Here is a 23,014-nt window from a genome sequence, read left to right on the forward strand (position 1 = left end):
AAATGCCCGCCGGCCTCTGAGGAATTCTGCGCTGGAAACCACACGTTAACCAAACGCCATTTTGCTCCCGACGTGATGGCGTGGGATGGAAGTGTACCAGGCTGCGGACGTGAGGACTGTAAACACACTGGGTGTGTGTGTGTGTGTGTGTGTGTGTGTGTGTGTGTGTGTGTGTGTGTGTGTGTGTGTGTGTGTGTGTGTGTGTGTGTGTCTTCTGTAACGGACAAAGAAAGGAGCAAATAGTAGCGTCTGCTGTCTTCTCTCGCTTCAGTCTGAATGACAGCAATCCAAGAATACTAGAGATGTCCAATAATGGCTTTTTTGCCGATATCCGATATTGTCCAACTCTTAATTACCGATTCCGATATCAACCGATACCGATATGAACAGCACTGTTGCCCGGACGTGGAGTACATGTCTGTTAGATGTCGGCCTTTTTTTCTCCCGAGAGAGCGGTCTGTTGTTATCATCACGGCTGTGTATATTCCACCGGACGCCAAAGTAAACACAGCGCTGTCTCTTCTGCTGAACACAGTCAACGAACAGCAGCGGGCCCACCCCGATGGTGTTCATATCATAGCAGGGGATTTTAATAAGGCCAATCTAAAGACTGTACTCCGTAAGTTCTACCAGCACGTGAAGTGTTCTACAAGGGGCAAGAACACCCTTGACCACGTGTATACCAACGTGAAGCACGCGTACAGAGCTACACCCCTCCCCCAGCTTGGACAGTCAGACCATCTTTCCCTCCTGCTCTCTCCTACCTACACCCCCATCAGACGCCAGGCCAGGCCCATCACAAAGACTGTTATGACCTGGCCTGACGATGCACTCCCCAAACTTCAGGACTGCTTCCAACACACGAATCGGGACCTCTTCCAACAACAGGAGCTGGAGACAGCCACAGGAACAGTGCTGGACTACATACAGTTCTGCATCGGGAATGTGACTGTGGAAAAAGCCATCCGGGTTTAACCCAACAAGAAACCCTGGATGACCAGCCAGGTCCGCACACTCCTCAGGGCCCGCGATGCAGCCTTCAGGTCAGGGGACGGGGCACTGTACAGTGCTGCTAGAGCCGACCTGAAGAGAGGGATTAAAAAAGCAAAGGCGGACCACAGGAGGTGCATAGAGTCCCATCTGTCCAGCAATAACTCACGGGAGGTGGGGCGGGGCATTCATGACATCACAAACTACAGAGGCTGCAATGTGACAACTGCGGATCAGAGTGCGACACTGGCAGAGGAGCTTAACTGTTTCTTTGCCCGTTTCGATACCCCCCAGCGACACTCATCTGCTCCAGCCCTGCCCCCGCCCCCAACGGGCTCCGGCACCACTCCACTCACTGTACAGGAGTACAGTGTCAGACGAGTGCTCCTGGCTGTGAACCCCAGGAAGGCTGCCGGACCAGACGGAGTACCTGGAAAGGTGCTCAGGGCGTGCGCCCACCAGCTCGCTCCCCCCCTCACCAGGATCTTCAACCTCTCCCTGGCTCAGGCAGTCATCCCATCCTGCCTGAAGTCATCTACAATAATCCCGGTGCCGAAGAAGTCTCCCATCACCAGCCTGAATGATTACCGACCAGTGGCCCTCACTCCGGTAATCATGAAGTGCTTCGAGAGACTGGTTCTCCAGCACATCAAGGACCATATCCCTCCAGACTTTGACCCCCACCAGTTCGCATACTGGGCGAACAGATCCACAGAGGACGCCATCGCTGTTGCTCTCCACTCTGCTCTGAACCACCTGGAGCAGCAGCGGAGCTACGTCCGGATGCTCTCTGTGGATTATAGTTCTGCCTTCAATACAATAATCCCGGACAGACTCTGCAATAAACTGGACACTCTTGGCCTCCCCCCTCTCACAAACGCCTGGATAAGGGACTTCCTAACGGACTGACCCCAGAATGTGAGACTTGGCCCCCACCTCTCATCCACCCGCACGCTGAGCATCGGCTCCCCACAGGGCTGTGTGCTGAGCCCCCTCCTCTACTGCCTCTACACCCATGACTGCAGTCCAGCCCACAGTGACAACCTTATCGTCAAGTTTGCTGACGATACCACAGTGGTCGGGCTCATCTCCAGGGGTGACGAGGCTGCCTACAGGGAGGAGGTCCTGAAGCTGACGGCCTGGTCTTCGGAGAACAACCTCGCTCTCAACACCAGCAAGACCAGAGAGATCATCGTCGACTTCAGGAGGGGCAGCACCGACCCTGCCCCCCTCTACATCAACGGCGAGCGTGTGGAGGGGGTCCACTCCTTCAAGTATCTTGGAGTCCACATCTCCAACGACTTTTCCTGGACAGTCAACACCACAGCAATCATCAAGAAGGCTCAGCAGCGGCTACACTTCCTGAGAGTCCTAGGGAAGTACAACCTGAAGCCTGACCTGCTGCTGACCTTCTACCGCTCGTCCATCGAGAGCCTGCTGACCTACTGTATTACAGTATGGTACGGCAGCTGCACTGCAGCAGACAGGGAGAGGCTGCAAAGAGTGGTCAAGACGGCTCAAAACATCATCGGCCGCCCTCTCCACTCTCTGATGGACATCTACACCTCCCGCTGCCTCAACAAAGCCAGTGCCATCATCAAGGACAGCACCCACCCTGGCTCTGACCTGTTCCACCTGCTGCCTTCTGGGAAGCGCTACAGGTGCATTAAAACCAGGACGAACAGGCTAAAAAACAGCTTCTTCCCCAGGGCCATAACCACCCTGAACAGACTTCCCCACTGACCCTCATAACTGCCTTCTCTTCGGTGCAATAACCCATTCCACCAACCACCCTGTTTCATGTAGATATTCATGTACATATTCATTTCACCCTCTGTATAGAGTGTACACTTGTTTTATCGCACTGTATGGAACGGCCTCAATCTCGTTACCCTGGGTAATGACAATAAAGCTGATTCTGATTCTGATATATACAGTCGTGGAATTAACACATTATTATACCTAATTTTGTTGTGATGCCCCCGCTGGATGCATTAAACAATGTAACAAGGTTTTCCAAAATAAATCAACTCAAGTTATGGAAAAAATTGCCAACATGGCACTGCCATATTAATTATTGAAGTCACAAAGTGCTTTTTTTTTTTTAACATGCCTCAAAACAGCAGCTTGGAATTTGGGACATGCTCTCCCTGAGAGAGCATGAGGAGGTTGAGGTGGGCGGGGTTGAGGTGGAGGGGGGGTAGGGGGTAGCAGGGGGTGCATATTGTAGCGTCCCGGAAGAGTCAGGGATGCAAGGGGTTCTGGGTATTTGTTCTGTTGTGTTTATGTTGTGTTACGGTGCGGATGTTCTCCCGAAATGTGTTAGTCATTTTTGTTTGGTGTGGGTTCACAGTGTGGCGCATATTTGTAACAGTGTTAAAGTTGTTTATACGGCCACCCTCAGTGTGACCTGTATGGCTGTTGAACAAGTATGCCTTGCATTGACTTGTGTGTGTGAAAAGCCGTAGATATTATGTGACTGGGCCGGCACGCAAAGGCGGTGTCTTTAAGGTTTATTGCCGCTCTGTACTTCTCCCTACGTCCGTGTACACAGCGACGTTTTAAAAAGTCATAAATTTTACTTTTTGAAACCGATAATTTCCGATATCACATTGTAAAGCATTTATCGGCCGATAATATCAGCAGTCCGATATTATCGGACATCTCTAAATATTGATACAGTTGTTGTTGATAATATTCATTTTTGCCTGACTGCTTTTGGATTGTTTTGTGTCATGTTTGTGTGTCCTCTCAATTGCTATTCTGAATGTTGCTGGATCGGGTTTGGTTTTAGAATGGCATTATTATGGTATTGTTGTGTATCGTTTTGTTGGATTGATTTAAAAAAAAATTTAAAAAAACACACAGATTGAGGTACACACTGCAAAAACTGAAATCTAAGTAAGATTAAATATCTCAAATAAGGGTGATATTTGCTTATTTTCTGTCTGATAAGATAATTCTTCCCACTAAGCAGATTTTATGTTAGAGTGTTTTACTTGTTTTAAGTGATTTGGTCCTAAATGATCTCAGTAAGATATTACAGCTTGTAGCTGAGATTTGATGACCTATATTGAGTAAAACATGCTTGAAACTAGAATATCAACTGTTGCAAAGCTGTGTAATAAACACTCACAAGTATAAAACTACTTTTTTAAAGTAATAATTTATTTATTTCAAGCATGAAAAAAAATGATGATTTTGACACAATTTTGTCTCATAATTAAAACAGATGACAGCCAAATGGACTTTGCTGTTTTACTTTCAATGAAACAATAGAACATACGTACTCATATAGTAGTACATTTGGCACAGTACAGCAAACTGACAGTTAATATTTAAACATTCGATATGTGACATTTCTAACAATTTTGAACAGAAATAGTTCATGCACATTCAGATAAATTCCTCAAAATTACAATTAAAAAAATGTTGGCTGGGGGCCGGGCTGTATATATGCGCACTAATTGACTGAAAGAGCATGCACTTGGCGCGATGATGTCATGTTATCCATGGAAAAATGAATTTTTAGACAATATGATTTGCCTGAGCGGCTAGGAGACCCCGAGAGTAACAAGCGGTTGCCTTGTTGCCTTTTCATTAAGAACAATAAATTAGTTTTTAGTATAAGTTTGCTGGTTTCAAGAAATGTAATGCCGAGCGCATATCATTATGTCAAGATAATGGCACTAGCATTTACTTCATTTAAGAATATTTTTGAACATATTGAGCAAAAAGGACTTTTTTTTTCTACCAAGAAAAGTGCACTTGTTATTAGTGAGAATATACTTATTTTAAGGTATTTTTGGGTTCATTGAGGTTAGCTAATTTTACTTATTTTGGAAAGTCTTGACAAGCCAAATTTTCTTGTTCTATTTGCAGATAATTTTGCTTAGTTCAAGTAAAATACCCCTCATTTTTTGTATTTTTTTCTCTTGTTTTTGAACCCTGACTTTTTGCAGTGCAGACACACAAATTAGTACATGGACACGTGAATCAGTGTACAGACGCACAGATTGAGACACGCATTTGCAAAAAGTTTGGCTACAATAATACTTCCATAAATACCCGCTTTTCCGCTCACTCACTAAGGTGAAAATGCTCCCTGGTGGCGACATGGAGACATAACTCCCATCATAAAGGTTCTTGCATAGAACCATCACACATCAGTGTGTCACACACAAGCAGACCTCCACAGCTTCTTTCCAGACTGCAGGGAAGCAACGCCACCTGCAGGATACAAACTGTAAACTCTCATTCAGTGGAAGGTGGCCCTGATGTTTGATTTGGTGCAATACAAGATATCTGCACAATAAACCAAGTGCACCAAGTAAAATTCCTAGTTTGTGAGCCCGTTCTCAAACAATGGCAATAAAAACTATTCTGGTTCTGATTCTGAAATGAAACTATGCAGGTAAAAGTATCGGGACACTTCCAGGAAGTGACTTTGCAGCTACAACATGTCCACTCGTCTTCCGTCTAAAAACTTCCACAAGAAGAAAAAGGAGGTCAGAGCGGACTTTGTGCACCACACTGCAAAAAGTCAGTGTTCAAAAACAAGAAAAGATAATACAAAAATGAGGGGTATTTTATTTGAACTAAGCAAAATTATCTGCCAATAAAACAAGAAAATTTGGCTTGTCGAGACTTTCCAAAACAAGTCAAATTAGCTAACCTCAATGAACCCGAAAATACCTTAAAATAAGTATATTCTCACTAATAAGTGCACTTTTCTTGGTAGAAAAAAAAGAGACGTTTTTGCTCAATATGTTAAAAAATATTCTTAAATTAAGTAAATGCTAGTGCCATTATCTTGACATAATGATAAGCGCTCGGCATCATGATTTTTTTTTTCATTCTTGAAGTAAGAAATTATTACTTTAAAAAAGTAGTTTTGTATTTGCGAGTGTTGACACAGCTTTGCATCAGTTGATATTCTAGTTTCAAGCATGTTTTACTCAATATAGGTCATCAAATCTCAGCTACAAGCTGTAATATCTTACTGAGATCATTTATCAATCAATCAATCAATCAATGTTTATTTATATAGCCCTAAATGACAAGTGTCTCAAAGGGCTGCACAAGCCACAACGACATCCTCGGTTCAGATCCCACATAAGGGCAAGGAAAAACTCAACCCAGTGGGATGTCAATGAGAATGACAATGAGAAACCTTGGAGAGGACCGCAGATGTGGGTGACCCCCCTCCCCTCTAGGGGGTAATTTAGGACCAAAACCCTTAAAACAAGTAAAACACTAACATAAAATCTACTTAGTGAGAAGAATTATCTTACAAGACAGAAAATAAGCAAATATCACCCTTATTTGAGATATTTAATCGTACTTAGATTTCAGTTTTTGCAGTATAAGAATTAGGCGTGTCCCGGTAAAACCTTTTCTCTTCTGTTACCATACCGATATCGGTGCCTTACATATTGGCTGATACAGATATTGATCCAATACAAAATCAGCAGGGATCATACATACTTGTGTTATTTAGTAGTGTGGAATGTTAGAAAATGTTTGATCAAGTCAAATGAGTCAAGCAGAGAACTATGGTAGGTAGGAAAAACATGAATCTATTTATTATTAACCGTCTGGAAGGGACTTACGCTGTGTTCAAGTTGAAGTGGAGTGGTAATTGTTTTTGGGGGCGGCTCGTTGTCACGATAATTGAGTTAAGCTGAAGACTCAGTAAAATGAATTATGCGGACACGTTCATTACTGATTACTTTCTATTACGCTTCTGCCGGGATGTAACGATAAACAGCTTTTGAATAGAAATGATCGTGAAACCGTGATTGATAACAGTTTGATAAGCTGACGATCCGGTGACGCTGCTCATTTACTGGAGAAGCACGCTAACTAAGGGTGTAACGGTACATGTATTTGTATTGAACCGTTTCGGTACGCGGGATTCGGTTCGGAGGTGTACCGAACGAGTTTCCACACGGACATATTAAGTAGCGTACCGCACGTTGTGTAAACAATGCACACTGAGGCATGCTAGCAACGACCAGGCTACTACAACATGTAAAAGCAACAGCTGGATGACCCTCCTGCCTCGTTAAGATCTCCCATTTGGGAACATTTCGGTTTCGTGGTGCGATACAACAATGGGTAACATCGCTTCAACGAAGAAAAAGACAAACAAATACAGCTCCCACCGCATTCAAGCAGCCTCTCCTCGGCGAGTCAGGCAGGGCTAAAGCAATAACAAATGTTTGTATAGCAGCAGATTTAAGACCATATTGCATTAAAAATTAGATTTTGACCCAGTTCTAAGGTGGAAGAACAATGAGCCCATATATCCTCTTACTGCCAAGTTAGCCAGGCACTACCTCGCCATACCTGCTACCTCCGTGCCCAGCCAAAGGGTATTTTCCACAGCTGGAGGCATTGTAACTGCAAGCAAGTCTGCTCTTTCTGCAGAAAATGTGGATAAACTGATTTTTTTGGCAAAAAAACATGAAAATTGAGTGAAAGTTACCAGGGTTAAAGGCTGGGGGGGAAAAGAAAAGTTAATCTGAGGCTGAGTTGACTTGAAACTGTTTAATGTTGCACTTTTTGTATGTAGAAGAAAAGTTTTGTCATTTTATTGAATCTGAGCAACAACTTGAAGCAGTTTATTGGTGCACTTTATATGTGAAAATGTTGCACTTTATATGTAGAAAGGTTTTGTTAAGAAACCAATTCTGAGCCTTATCTTATTTAGTTTTTATTTTTGATATGTTGACTGCATTAACCCTGGCAATGGACCCGGTGTGTATATGTATGTTGTTGTTATGTTAAAAGGATAAAGCCATTGTTTACAAATGTTGGTAAATAAATAACCAGAAAATGTATATTTTGTTTTTTTGTTACTGTACCGAAAATGAACCGAACCGTGACCTCTAAACCGAGGTACGTACCGAACCGAAATTTTTTGTGTACCGCTACACCCTTAACGCTAATGCTAACTAGCTTAAACTCTAACAGGAAAACAGGAGACATTTACGTCTTTCTCCATTTAAAAAAAACAACATTCCCCAATCTAAACCTGTCTGAGTGACTAAGATATTTCATTGTGCACATTAAACCTACAGGCTGTGTTTTATTTGACTGATAGATCAATCGATACTAGAAGGAATCAGTGATGTGCAGATTGATACTGAAATATCGACACCGTCGATACCAGATCCTGATGCTCTAACAATGATCCTGAAATCCAACTATCGATACTTTGGTTATTTGAAATAATGTACAGTATATCATCGACAGGAACACAGTGTAAAGCAGCCGTATACAACTGGCGGTCCGAGGGCCACATCCAGTCCGCCAAAGCTTTGCATTTGGCCCAACTCGGCTTGATGAACCATTCAAACTAGGTCAAGTATGCAGCACTCCCGCCACCCCACAGGGGGCAACAGCGAAGCATTTGTATCACAATGAAGCAACAGCGGGGTGAGTAGAAGAAGATGGCACTATCGACCCAGAAAAAAATCCAAATAAATCACGAAATAGGACTTGATGTATTGAAATTGCTGACCTTGTGATGTCGTTTGTATTCGTGGTCGTGTTGTTTTTTTGGCTGTGTAACTATGGCGATCATCCATCCATTTTCTACTGCTTGTCCCTTTTGGGGCGATCAAATCTCGTTTAATACATGTAGCCCTGAATATGACCAGTGGAGGACGACAAAGCTACACCTTAGGTTTCATTAAATCGAGACACATTTGTGCAATTTGTTTATGAATGTCTAAGTTTATTGTATGAATGTACTAACACCAAACCTTCCATTTTATTTTTGTAAAAAAAAATAAAATACAATAGACATTATTCATGTAATATACACAATGAACGTTATACTTTTTGTAATGTTTGTATTTTCAGTCTTGCAAACCTAAATAAATGAAGATGTGTAAAGAATTAAAAAGAAGGAACATGAATCAACAAAACTTCTGGAGCTTCTGTTTCTTCATTCTGTTAACTGTCTAGCTGCACACGCCGGAAACGAGTAGTGAGGGCAGAATAATGAATTTATTGACAGTGCAGTGTGAAAGCTGATATTTTTACTTTGCAATTAACGAATAGACGAAATATCCACATTTTGATGTCCTTGGACTCTGGAAACTGCAGCCCTCTTCATTATGTAGTTGAATAGCCCTGGTGTGAAGTAACTAAATAACTGAGATCTTGTCTAAATGAAACTCAGTTGGTGGGAACTACTTTTTCTTCCGCCTAGGTAAGTGAGTAATGCGCAAGCAAAAATAATTACTGCACTGCAAAAACTGAAATCTAAGTAAGATTAAATATCTCAAATAAGGGTGATATTTGCTTATTTTCTGTCTGATAAGATAATTATTCTCACTAGGCAGATTTTATGTTAGAGTGTTTTACTTGTTTTAAGGGTTTTGGTCCTAAATGATCTCAGTAAGATATTACAGCTTGTAGCTGAGATTTGATGACCTATATTGAGTAAAACATGCTTGAAACTAGAATGTCAACTGTTGCAAAGCTGTGTCATCAACACTCACAAGTATAAAACTACTTTTTTAAAGTAATCATTTCTTATTTCAAGCATGAACAAAAAAATCATGACTTTGACACAATTGTGTCTCATAATTAAAACAGATGACAGCCAAATGGACTTTGCTGTTTTATTTTCAATGAAACAATAGAAAATATGCACTCATAAAGTAGTACAGTTGGCACAGTACAGTAAACTAACACTTAATATTCAAACATTTAACATGTGACATTTCCAACAATTTTGAACAGAAATAGTTCATGCACATTCAGATGAATTCTTCAAAATTAAACATTTTTGGCCGGGGGCCGGGCTGTATATATGCGCACTAAATGACTGAAAGAGCACGCACTTGGCGCGATGATGTCATGTTACGGATGGAAAATGCATTTTTAGACAATATGATTTGCCTGAGCGGCTAGGAGACCCCGAGAGTAACAAGTGGTTGCCTTGTTGCCTTTCCATTAAGAACAATAAATTAGTTTTTAGTATAAGTTTGCTGGTTTCAAGAAATGTAATGCCGAGCGCATATCATTATGTCAAGATAATGGCACTAGCATTTACTTCATTTAAGAATATTTTTCAACATATTGAGCAAAAAGGTCTCATCTTTTTTTTTTTCTACCAAGAAAAGTGCACTTGTTATTAGTGAGAATATACTTATTTTAAGGTATTTTTGGGTTCATTGAGGTTAGCTAATTTTACTTGTTTTGGAAAGTCTTGACAAGCCAAATTTTCTTGTTGTATTGGCAGATAATTTTGCTTAGTTCAAATAAAATACCCCTAATTTTTGTATAATTTTTTCTTGTTTTTGAACACTGACTTTTTGCAGTGTGGCAATTAAAACGAGTCACAAAGTATTATAAAACAACACGTGTGTGTATACTTTTGTTACAGGCTATTTGGAAACACTACATAAAGAGTTGAATTTAAATAAGTTAACGCATTCATGCAGAATAACGCCATTATTTGTTCTTCCCTGTGATGCTTTTAGCGTTGGAAGATGATTTCCCAAGAGCAGCAACACTTAAATTACACATATTTTAACATTTTACCAGACACACTGCACAAAGTATCGGCACCGGCCTGAATTTTACTCTAGATTTAGACAAGCGGCACACTACTTAAGAGTCTAATCCTTTTTCTGTTTGACGACAACAAAGTGGAGCGCTGCGCTCGTGAGAGACTTCAGGCTAATGCTAATTTGAGCTAAAGGGAGATTATGCTGCCAACTGTGGCTCGTTGCTCCTCAATGATTGCCAAACTCTCGCAATCCACAAATCACTCAGGTTTGCTTCCTCAAGCGTCGAGGAGTAGCAGCTTGCCTTTAAAAGAAATGGACAAAAAGACTAAATGTTTGAAGTGAAGACAGTTGCAGTGGTCTCAAAGTCACGGTTTGCGGGACTATGTCTTGTACACAACATCAACGTTTAGTGCGAGTACGGCACATTAATTTAGGTCAGCAGATTTGTAGTGTTTGTGTCCACATTCTAGTATTCATGGTAGAACGATACACAAGCCTGCAGGTATGTAGCAGCATGCTCCCTGAAAGCGGGAAGTACACATGAGCACGTGGGTACAGAGATAACGGAGGCGAAGAGATGGAGAAGTTTGTGTCGTGGAAGTACAAAACCCAAAACCATTGAAGTGGCAAGTTGGGTAAATGGTAAATAAAAACAGAATACAATGATTTGCAAATACTTTTCAACTTATATTCAATTGAATAGACTGCAAAGACAAGATACTTAACATTCAAACTGGAAAACGTTGTTATTTTTTGCAATTATTAGCTCATTTGGAATTTGATGCCTGCAACATGTTTCAAAAAAGCTGGCACAAGTGGCAAAAAAGACTGAGAAAGTTGAGGAATGCTCATCAAACACTTATTTAGAACACCCCACAGGTGAACAGGCTAATTGGGAACAGGTGGGTGTCATGATTGGGTATAAAAGCAGCTTCCATGAAATACTCAGTCATTCACAAACAAGGATGGGGCGAGGGTCAACACTTTGTGAACAAATGCGTGAGCAAATTGTCCAACTGTTTAAGAACAACATTTCTCAACGAGCTATTGCAAGGAATTTAGGGATTTCACCATCTACGGTCTGTAATATCATCAAAAGGTTCAGAGAATCTGGAGAAATCACTGCACGTAAGCGATGATATTACGGACCTTCGACCCCTCAGGCGGTTCTGCATGGAAAAAGCGACATCAGTGTGTAAAGGATATCACCACATGGGCTCAGGAACACTTCAGAAAACCACTGCGAGTTACTACAGTTCGTCGCTACATCTGTAAGTGCAAGTTAAAACTTTTCTATGCAAAGCCAAACCCATTTATCAACAACACCCAGAAACGCAGCCGGCTTCGCTGGGCCCGAGCTCATCTAAGATGGACTGATGTAAAGTGGAAAAGTGTTCTGTGGTCTGACGAGTCCATAATTCAAATTGTTTTTGGAAACTGTGGACGTCGTGTCCTCCGGACCAAAGAGGAAAAGAACCATCCGGATTGTTAAAGGCGCAAAGTGGAAAAGCCAGCATGTGTGATGGTATGGGGGTGTATTAGTGCCAAAGACATGGGTAACTTGCCTGCATGTACCTTCACAGAGTGAAGGTACATACAGGTTTTGGAGCAACATATGTTGCCATCCAAGCAACGTTATCATGGACGCCCCTGCTTGTTCTTTTTAGACCGTCAAATAGTTGACTATAGTTGTTATTTATGATCATATTTATGAGGTGAGTATTGCTTGTTTTGATACACTGGGCGTAGTGGGTGGTTAAAGAACAATGCTGTTCCTTTTGGAATGAATAGTCACCTCTTGGCAGCTGATACTGCAATCTAAATTAAGGTATGTGCAGAAAGATGTTGAAGAACAGTGATCTTAAAAGGGGAACTGCACTTGTTTTGGAATACTGCCTATCATTCACAATCCATATGAAGGACAAGAACACATATGTTTTCCTCTTTTTTTTTGCATTTTAATTGGTAAAATACAGCAAGTACCAGGTGGTTAACAATGCAGCTAAAGGGAGTGTAGCCACTCAAAAAGCTGGGTTTAGTACTGGTCTGACGCACTTCCTGTTTCGCCGGTAAAACACACAGAGTTCCTAGATGCAATGAATGATTTAATGCAGCCGCAGAATGCACAAAAAGAAACTTGCTTAGTTTGTCAATAGACAGCATGGAGTTAGAGGTGTCTAAAGCTTTGAGTAGTGCTCAACAAAGCGTTCAATAAAATACAAAGTCTCGTATAAAGCATCTGTAAAGCGTGCAATTTAACATCTCGTGACCTGAATATTAACCAAGTATTAGCGATATTGTTATTATAAGCATTAACACAGACAATTCATTTTCAGCCACACCATGATCACAGAACACTAACTCGCTTACGCTGCTATATTGACATATTTACCTGCTGCCTCTCACCTGGACAGTAGAAGGTTGAGGACAAAAACTGAGAAGTTGGTCAACTTTGACATTCAACTTATACACAAAAAGACGCTCGTTTTTGGCCCCCTTTTTTAAACCTTTGTGAATAATATGATTAATTATTCACTTAAACAGGAAGATATAAACATCCCATCAGTCGGCATCCCAGTGAGAGCAGACATTGTACAGTAAGTAATGGTTTTATTATGTTTGTAGGTTGTATATCTTGTTTAGCATTTAGTAATAATGCTACACTGAAGTTGCATCTGTTTAGTGCACAGATTCTGAAACATGTAGATCATCCTCCTTATTTTCAGGCTCAAAAATATAAGTTTCTGGATCACCATTTGTCCCAAAGTAGTTTTTGTTGTCTCTCATGAAGTCTGCCATGATTAGTAGTGTTGTTGTTGTTGAAGGGAAAAGCAAACGTTGTGATGCGTCTTTGAAATTAATACACCGACGTGTGATTAAAATGGGCATCATACGTAAATATTACACGTTATTATGAATGTGCCTGCTACGACCATAGTCTCAGGACTATAGAGCACACCTGTATTTAGGCCACACCCACTAAATTGTAGAACAACATTTTTTTTCCGATATATTAGCCTCACCGGACGATAAGCCGCAGATCAATAAGTTGTGAAATGAGTTATTTACACAGAAAGATTCTGTAAATGTTTATTTACATACCTTAATTGTTTCCAAACGGTGCCTGTAACACGGAAGTAAAACGGCTTATCAAACAAAACAGAAGTCATCGTCATGGACCCACTAGCAGCGGAAGCTAGCTCTCCAATCACCTTAACAGACTCAATAACTCCACGGTGTCGTTTTGGTGAATTTACTGAGGAATTTGTGAAACTGAAACAATGCAAAAAAAATGCCATTGTAAGTTAATAGTACTAACAGACACTTGTAAACTGTGTTAGCATATTCGCTAATGCTGACAACTTCATTAGGATAGCACCTACAAATATGCATGAAAATACTTCTACAGACACCACACATGGGACGGTTTAGTAAGTATGAATTGTTTTAGTTATATTGTAAAACTTACAAACGCTGCTTGGAGTGATGAATGAAGAATACATACAAGTAGAAACGCTATGGACGACGAGAAGACTGAACGGCACTTCTACTTCTGGTTCAAAGCTTTAAACAGCAGGACACACCAGTAGGCATTCACTCAATTACGCCTGCAACGATAAAACTTGTCCAAAAGACGGCGCCATAGCACAAACGAGAACACACTTTTTATGTGTCTTTACATGTGTTTAATGAAAATTACTTGCCTTGTAACTGGAAAAATCCATAAATTAGCCACAGGGTCCAAAGCGTAACAAAAAGGTGGCGGCTCAAAGTCCGGAATTTACGGTATATTGCTTACAGTATATGGAAGTTTTTGGATGTTTTTTAGAACGCTTTACAGGCGGAATAGAGCGATTCCCATTGGCTCCATTGTTGGCTGGCTTTTGCTGACATAATAACAGTGTTGGAGCTAGGAATTTTCAAAATGGGGTTCCAGGGACCCCATCAAGTCATAAAAATGTGGTCTAACAGTAAATTTTTCGGGTCCCACTTTTTTGTAACCGTTTTGAAAACAAATGATAAATGTATGCATTATCCTGTTATATCTCACATTCTATATTGTGTTTTGGAAAAAGGTTGTCATAAACATTACTTAATTCATTAAAAAAATTATACAAAAGAAAACAAATGTTTATGCATAAATGTATTCAGTTATAAACATTCATTCACTTTCTTCTCTCCTTCATGGATCTAAACTTTACCGCTGCCGGTAGTTTTTTTTACTATATTTGTATTTAATAAGTTGTAGGTGTACTTATTTCAGTATAAAAGTGTAAAAAGTGTTTTGCTTTGGTCATGAAATGATGATAATGGTGTGCCAGGGCATACATACATTATTTATTTAACGCTTAAATCTCTAGAGTCAATTTGAGATCTATCTGCCAATTCTAATTAGGTTTTTTTTTATGTTTTTATTTGGCACATATTTTCCCCGTTTGTTGACCTGCGAAGTATATTTTTGGGGTGGAGGAGTCTGGTCGGGTGCTGGTTAGCCTGAAGCTAACAGCTAGCCTGTCTCCATTCTCGAACGATGTCGATCGAGCGGGAGATAAAAGTGAAGTTTACATGGACTCACAAAGACTAAAACAACCCATTTACTGGAGACATGGCACAGGATGAAGTTAAAAAGGTTGAATTAAAAAATCTGCGTCCCGAGAACACGCGGACTTCCGGAAATGCGCATCCTTTTTTATTTCAATGCGTAAAAAGACACAAAAAGTGCCAATATTAAGCATTTCAAGATTCACACTACAAAACCCAAAACCAGTGAAGTTGTAACATTGTGTAATTTGTAAATAAAAACAGAATACAATGATTTGCAAATCCTTTTTAACTTATATTCAATTGAATAGACTGCAAAGACAAGATATTTCATGTTCCAACTGAGAAACTTATTATTTTTTTGCAAATAATTATTAACTTAGAATTTAATGGCAGCAACACATTGCAAAAAAGTTGGCACAGGGGCATTTTTACCACTGTGTTACATGGCCTTTCCTTTTAACAACACTCAGTAAACATTTGGGAACTGAGGAGACACATTTTTGAAACTTTTCAGGTGGAATTCTCGAACGATGTCCATCCAGCGGAAGATAAAAGTGAAGTTTCCATGGACTCACAAAGACTAAAACAAGTCATTTACTGGTGCCATGGCACAGGATGAAGTTAAAAAGGTTGACTTTAAAAATCTGCTTCCCGGGGACCGCGCGGATTTTCGGAAATGCGCGTTCTTTTTTATTTCAATGCGTAAAAAGACACAAAAAGTGCTTTAACGCCAACAGTGAATAAAGAGGAAAAAAATGTGTTCTTGTCTTATTTACGGATTGTGAATAATAGACATTTAAAAGAAAACATTGCGAGTCTGACTGTCAACACGAGTTCCCAGATGGATTAGAAGCATCTTCTCTCAGGTGAACTGACAACCACCAGGGGAGCTCATTACTTCCACAAAGTTACATTTACAGTCCTGGTCAAAAGTTTACATACACTTGTAAAGAACATAATGTCATGGCTGTCTTGAGTTTCCAATCATTTCTACAACTCTTATTTTTTTGTGATAGAGTGATTGGAGCACATACTTGTTGGTCACAAAAAACATTCATGAAGTTTGGTTCTTGGATGCTCAATTTTTGTTTCATCTGACCACAGAACTTTCCTCCAGAAGGTCTTATCTTTGTCTATGTGATGTCAGATGAAACAAAAATGGAGCTGTTTGGCCACAATACCCAGCAATATGTTTGGAGGAGAAAAGGTGAGGCCTTTAATCCCAGGAACACCATTACTACCGTCAAACATGGTGGTGGTAGTATTATGCTCTGGGCCTGTTTTGCTGCCAATGGAACTGGTGCTTTACAGAGACTAAATGGGACAATGAAAAAGGAGGATTACCTCCAAATTCTTCAGGACAACCTAAAATCATCAGCCCGGAGGTTGGGTCTTGGGCGCAGTTGGGTGTTCCAACAGGACAATGACCCCAAACACACGGCAAAAGTGGTAAAGGAATGGCTAAATCAGGCTAGAATTAAGGTTTTAGAATGGCCTTCCCAAAGTCCTGACTTAAACATGTGGACAGTGCTGAAGAAACAAGTATATGTCAGAAAACCAACAAATGTAGCTGAACTGCACCAATTGTGTCAAAAGGAGTGGTCAAAAATTCAACCAGAAGCTTGTGGATGGCTACCAAAAGCGCCTTATTGCAGTGAAACTTGCCAAGGGACATGCATCGTATTTTCCGCACTATAAGGCGCACCGGATTATAAGGCGCACCTTCGATGAATGGCCTATTTTAAAACTTTATTCATACAGTATATAAGGCGCACCGCATTATAAGGCGCATAGAATAGACGCTACAGTAGAGGCTGGGGTTACGTTATGCATCCATTAGATGGAGCTGCGCTAAAGGGAATGTCAACAAAACAGTCAGATAGGTCAGTCAAACTTTATTAATAGATTACAAACCAGCATTCTGACAATTCTGTTCACTCCCAAAATGAATAAACAGCTGTTCTTTTACTTTCCCTGAGGTAAAGTCAGTGACGTGGTATTTCGTTTATCTTTTAACAACAGCAAGGTATAACATGTAGTGCAACATTTATATCACATAGTGGAGGGGAAGTTTTCCTCGATTCAATAAACAGGTAAAAAACAGTCTGATACTGTTACGGTAAATCAAACGTTAGTGCAATCACAATATAGTAACACTCGAAATAGTGCAGAGCAATAACAATATATCAATAACTCAACGTTGCTCAAACGTTAATGTCACACAACACAACACACAAAATAAACATGTAAAGCTCACTTTATGAAGTTATTCCTCATCCACGAATCCCTCAAATTCTTCTTCTTCAGTGTCCGAATTAAACAGTTGGGCGAATACGGCATCCAACATGCCCGGCTCCGTCTCGTCGAAGTTGTCATTAATCGAGTCAGTGTCGCTGCTGTTGTCGTTAATGTTAAATTCTCTCGCTCTATTCCCGTGTTCTACTGCGTGACTGATCGCCTTGAGTTTAAACTATGCGTCGTAAATAAATGATAAATGGGTTATACTTGTATAGCGCTTTTCTACCTTCAAGGTACTCAAAGCGCTTTGACCGTATTTCCACATTCACCCATTCACACACTGATGGCGGGAGCTGCCATGCAAGGCGCTAACCAGCAGCCATCAGGAGCAAGGGTGAAGTGTCTTGCCCAAGGACACAACGGACGTGACTAGGATGGTAGAAGGTGGGGATTGAACCCCAGTAACCAGCAACCCTCCGATTGCTGGCACGGCCACTCTACCATCTTCGCCACGCTGTAAGCGTGTCTCTTAATAGGAGCCATTTTGGGGTCTTTACATAAACACACAAATGGAAATGAAACGGCACGCCTCGCGCAGTCATATATCCCAGCATGCACCGCGCGCTTCTTCTTCTACGGGGTAAAATTAAGTCGGCAGCTGCTTACCGTAGTTGCGAGACCTGTTGTGTTTCAATATTGGTCCATATACAAGGCGCACCGGATTATAAGGCGCACTGTCAGCTTTTGAGAAAATGGGAGGTTTTTAGGTGCTCCTTATAGTGCGGAAAATATGGTAAGCAGATATTAACATTGCTGTATGTATACTTTTGACCCAGCAGATTTGCTCACATTTTCAGTAGACCCATAATAAATTCATAAAAGAACCAAACTTCATGAATGTTTTTTGTGACCAACAAGTATGTGCTCCAATCACTCTATCACAAAAAAATAAGAGTTGTAGAAATGATTGGAATCTCAAGACAGCCATGACATTATGTTCTTTACAAGTGTATGTAAACTTTTGACCACGACTGTATATGTAAATGATTCTGAAGGATACACTTGGTGCAGCACAGGCAGAGTCTACCCCCAAGCAAATTGAGTTTGAGACCCCCCCCCGCAGCAAAGTCTACTCACGAGACAAACTTCCCCAGCTCCACCTGGACGATGGCGTTCTGGAGGTGGATCTCCAGCAGCTGGGCCTCGGCTGAGCTTTGGCCCTCCTCGGTGGGTTTGCTGGCATGAGGGGAGAAGATCCGCAGCATGCCCATGAAGCTGCCCACCACCACCTTGTCTGCAGAAGAAGAGGAAAAGTTAAATGTGTACAATCACTGGGCTTTTTGTCCATTTTGTGACTTCGGGGGTTCAGTCCGCACCGTGTCCACTGCCGCTGTTGTCCACGTCTCCCACACAGACGCACCCCTGGTCGAACTCCTCCCCCTCGCCAAGCGCTGCGGACCACCAGTCTCGTGCCTTGAACAGAGACATGGCGCCTCTGCTTGGACACGACACAAGCAGGAGAGGGTCACAACTCTTGCCGTGTGTCGCGGGATTACAACGGGATCACTGCAGAACTGGTCACTTCCTGCCAGGAGCGTGCCTCGCCTCCCCAACGCCACGCTGACACCTGCAGCCATTGGGGAAGCAGCAGGACAGTCATGTGACCTCACAGGACGATAAGACCGAGAAGAGGTGGGGCGGGGAGAGAAAGAAGCTTTAGTGCTGAGCAGGTGGAACAGGCAGCTAATCCAGGAAGACACATTGTACTGACAGGATGCTACATGGTTTTACTTTCAATTTATTCATGCAAACATTAAACATTAAGAAAACGGCAACAATGTATTTTGTAAACAAATATAAAATGCCATCCTTTCCAAATATAACTGTTAGTAAGGAAATAATACAAAGTGTCATTCTAAACCCAACACTTGGCTTTAAAAAACATAAACAGATGTGCCAGACTCTTAAGTACAACATAAAAATGTTCAAATGTATCAGGAATTTGTTAACACTGGAGGCAGCTCAAACTTTTTTTAATGCAATGATTATGTCTCGTTTTTATTATTGCATAACACTGAGGCCATTGGAAACTTTGCACAAACAATCGCTCAAAATCCTTGACCGAAAACCACAACATCACCATCGCTGTTTAGTTCTCCAAAAATATAGATTGTTAAATTTTGCTAATATTCAAAGATTGGCATCAATACGAATAGCCCATCAAATCCTAAATAACACTGCACCAGTGCCACTTAAGCACTTTGTCCAGTTTACATCTGCTGTGACAACTAGAAACACACCAGCCTCCACCAGGAGGCAGTGTAGCGTACCCAGTGTAGCGTATCAGCCTTTTCATATAAAGCGATAAAGGAAAGGAACGACATCACATCAAACTTGAAAAGTCTAACAGATTACTCTTCATTCACAATTGAAATTAAAAAAGTGGTACGTAATGGTAATGTGTATCATATTTTTATTATTTTATTATTATTCTTCATCAACGGCACAGCAGTGGAGATCGTAAGCAGCAACGAGTTCCTGGGGATGCAGGTAACTGACAATATCACCTGGTCCCTAGACACCCGAGCTCTTGTAAAACGAGCTCAACACCGCATGCACTTTTTGCGTCGGATTAAAAGAGCACAGCTCCCTCCCCCCATTCTCACCACATTCTACAGAGTCTGGACTGGAGCCTGCAGTGCCTCAGACTGGAAGTCTCTGCAGAGAGTGGTGAGGACGGCGGAAAAGATCATTAGGACTCCTCTTCCTCCTACCCAGGAAATCGCAAAAAGCCGCTGCCTGACCAGGGCTCAGAAAATCGACAGAGACTCCTCCCACCCCCACTTAGGACTGTTTTCACTGCTGGACTCTAGAAAGAGGTTCCGCAGCCTCCGTAGCAGAACCTCCAGGTTCTGTAACAGCTTCTTCCCTCAGGCCGTAAAATTCTTGAACGCATCATAATAATCCCCCTCAATTACCCCCCAAAAACGGATTAACTGGCTGGAATATAAAGACAATATAACATACATCCATAAACGTGGATGCATATGCAAGTGCAATATATGTATCTGTACAGTAATCTTTTTATTTATATCTGCACCTTATTGCTCTTTTATCCTGCACTACCACGAGCTAATGCAACGAAATTGTGTTCTTATCGGTACTGTAAAGTTCAAATTTGAATGACAATAAAAGGAAGTCTATGTCATGATCGGTGGCCGGATTATGTTTTGTTTGGTTGTGTTCTGTTGGTTTTGGACTCCCTTGGTTCCTGTTTTGTGCACCTCTGGGTTTGTTTTGGTTTCCATGGGGATTGATTGGGTTCGCCTGCCTCTGGTTGGTGGTCAGCGTGCTCGCCTGCTGTCGACCACTAGTCAGGGAGCTGTTTGTTCTCGTTGCTCGCCACACTCGGTCTGGCTTCATTGTTTACTACACGCAACGTTGGTATTTCTTGTCTCCTAGCTTCTATGATTCCTGTGCTAAGTAATTACCTTAGCTTCACGTGCGATAGGCACGCATCCCTTTTGTTTTGTTTTTGCCCGTTTGTATCTTCGGTGTGTGATTTATGAGAAATAAATAAATCTCCTACCTCACGCTGTCGTCCGGAGTTGTCCGTCTGCATCTGGGAGGAACGACCCCGCAGTAAGTTGCGACCCCAGCGTGACAGTCTAAGTCTCTATTTATGCATGAGAACATTTTGTTGTATACTGTGAGGTGTGTGTGTTAAAATCATGGTTGTTTTTACAAATGACAGATGTGAACAAAAGCATGTATTGACTGTGTTATGATGTAAAGGAGGGGTGGTTGTATTGTATAAGTATGTGTCATTGAAAGGGCATTTTATGACTTTTCTTAATTTGATTACATGCTATAGTATAATTTTAATGTTATAATGTTTTATTGCATGATTTTTGTATCTCTTTAATTTAGGTAGCCAGGGACTGCAGATGGAAACTAGCTCTTTAGCTATAATCTGGTGCAGAACATATCTGTCTTTGAGCATAATGTCTCTGTGCATTGTCCCTTCAAATAAAGACTAAACTTTTCTTCTTTTTCTCACTGGCACTCATCGATCGTCGATCTACGTTCCCATCCTCACCTATGGTCATGAGCTTTGGGTTATGACCGAAAAGACAAGATCACAAGTACAAGCGGCCGAAATGAGTTTCCTCCGCCTGGTGGCGGGGCTCTCCCTTAGAGATAGGGTGAGAAGCTCTGTCATCCGGGAGGAGCTCAAACTAAAGCCGCTGCTCCTCCACATGGAGAGGAGCCAGATGAGGTGGTTCGGGCACCTGGTCAGGATGCCACCCGAACGCCTCCCTAGGGAGGTGTTTAGGGCACGTCCGACCGGCAGGAGGCCACGGGGAAGACCCAGGACACGTTGGGAAGACTAAGTCTCCTGGCTGGCCTGGGAACGCCTCGGGATCCCCCGGGAGGAGCTGGACGAAGTGGCTGGGGAGAGGGAAGTCTGAGCTTCCCTGCTTAGGCTGCTGCCCCCGCGACCCAACCTCGGATAAGCGGAAGAAGATGGATGGATATATATATATATATATATATACACATATATATATATGTGTATATCTCCCTAATTCTGAGGTCTAAAGGTTGACAAGTATGATGGGCAGCGCCTGAAGAGCTGCAGCCTTCCCCCGTGGCCCCCACTCCCTCCCCTCTCTTGCTAGTCTCGAGACGTACGATGTAATGTGTATATGTTCCTTGCTATGGAGGTTTTTTCCCCAGTCTAGATCGTATTTTTTTACTCATCCTTACCCAGCGTTGACCTTTTTCCCCCATCTTTTACGGGGCGCCTTGCGGCGACTAGGGATGATGTTTGATAAGAAATTATCGAGTTCGAGCCTATTATCGAATCCTCTTCTTGAACCGATTCCTTATCGATTCTCTTATCGAGTCCAGATAGGTGGTTGTATATGGAAAAAGACACACAATATTTGGTTTAACAAAAGCTCACTTTTATTATATAAGAAAACACTTTAATCTAATAAATAAATAAATATTGACTGCTACCCCCCTAAAAAAATAAAATAAAATAAATAAATATTGACTGTTGTTACCCAAAGTATATTAAGTGGGATTTTTCAGAAAAACAAATATATACAGTAACACAAAAACAACCTGTATCTGTGATCACTATAGGTGTATAAATAATAATATAGTGTTAAATAAAATCAGTCCCTTGGGCACAAAACTGAAAATAATACAGCTTTCCAAAAAGTGCAATTCTGCTGCTATTTGACATAACTGTTTGTTATGATGCTTTGACATTTTTGCACTTTATTTCTTTATTGAAAGAAAATTCTATGAAGAGAAAAGTTCTTTGCAAATGTGGATACAATGCTAAAAAAATGAAAAGTTAAAGCTAAAAAAAGAAATACACTTTGAGTTAACATTATTTCCTTATAATGAGCTAGGGAATATAACAACTACACTACCCAGCATGCAACGGGAGTGACGAGCATGCACGGTAGCCCCGAAAAGTGTTGTTGCATATCGTCACCCGGCAGCTAAGAATGAGCACGCTGTGAAAGTAAACGTCAAGAACTCAGCCAACACGCCTCGTCTGCATTATTTATAATTAGACAGACAACACATATACAGTGTGATTTTGTTTTGTTTACAAGGAAAGAAAAACGAAAGTTAAAAAAGGGAGATGTCATATATGTATGTGCTGCGGTTGCTTTAAGAACGTT

General features: G+C 41.4%; 1 protein-coding gene across 6 annotated transcripts in view; it reads right to left on the reverse strand.

Annotated features, from left to right (window-relative positions):
• The window catches only part of LOC133659820 (BMP-binding endothelial regulator protein-like), a 450,456-nt gene that overhangs the window by 425,514 nt on the left and 1,928 nt on the right, over positions 1 to 23,014 (reverse strand). For 4 of the 6 annotated variants that reach the window (XM_062062599.1, XM_062062596.1, XM_062062601.1 and 1 more), the window contains 2 exons: positions 18,683 to 18,801; positions 18,444 to 18,600 (listed from right to left, as the gene is read on the reverse strand). In XM_062062599.1, the coding sequence (XP_061918583.1) occupies positions 18,444 to 18,600; positions 18,683 to 18,794 (269 nt within the window). In that variant the 5' untranslated portion in view covers positions 18,795 to 18,801. Of the gene's footprint in view, positions 1 to 18,443; positions 18,601 to 18,682; positions 18,972 to 23,014 lie in introns of those variants that run through there. The other 2 variants (XM_062062597.1, XM_062062598.1) reach the window with 2 other exon arrangements.

The sequence above is a fragment of the Entelurus aequoreus genome, linkage group LG11 (genome assembly GCF_033978785.1).
Source record: "Entelurus aequoreus isolate RoL-2023_Sb linkage group LG11, RoL_Eaeq_v1.1, whole genome shotgun sequence".
Lineage (NCBI taxonomy): Eukaryota > Metazoa > Chordata > Actinopteri > Syngnathiformes > Syngnathidae > Entelurus > Entelurus aequoreus.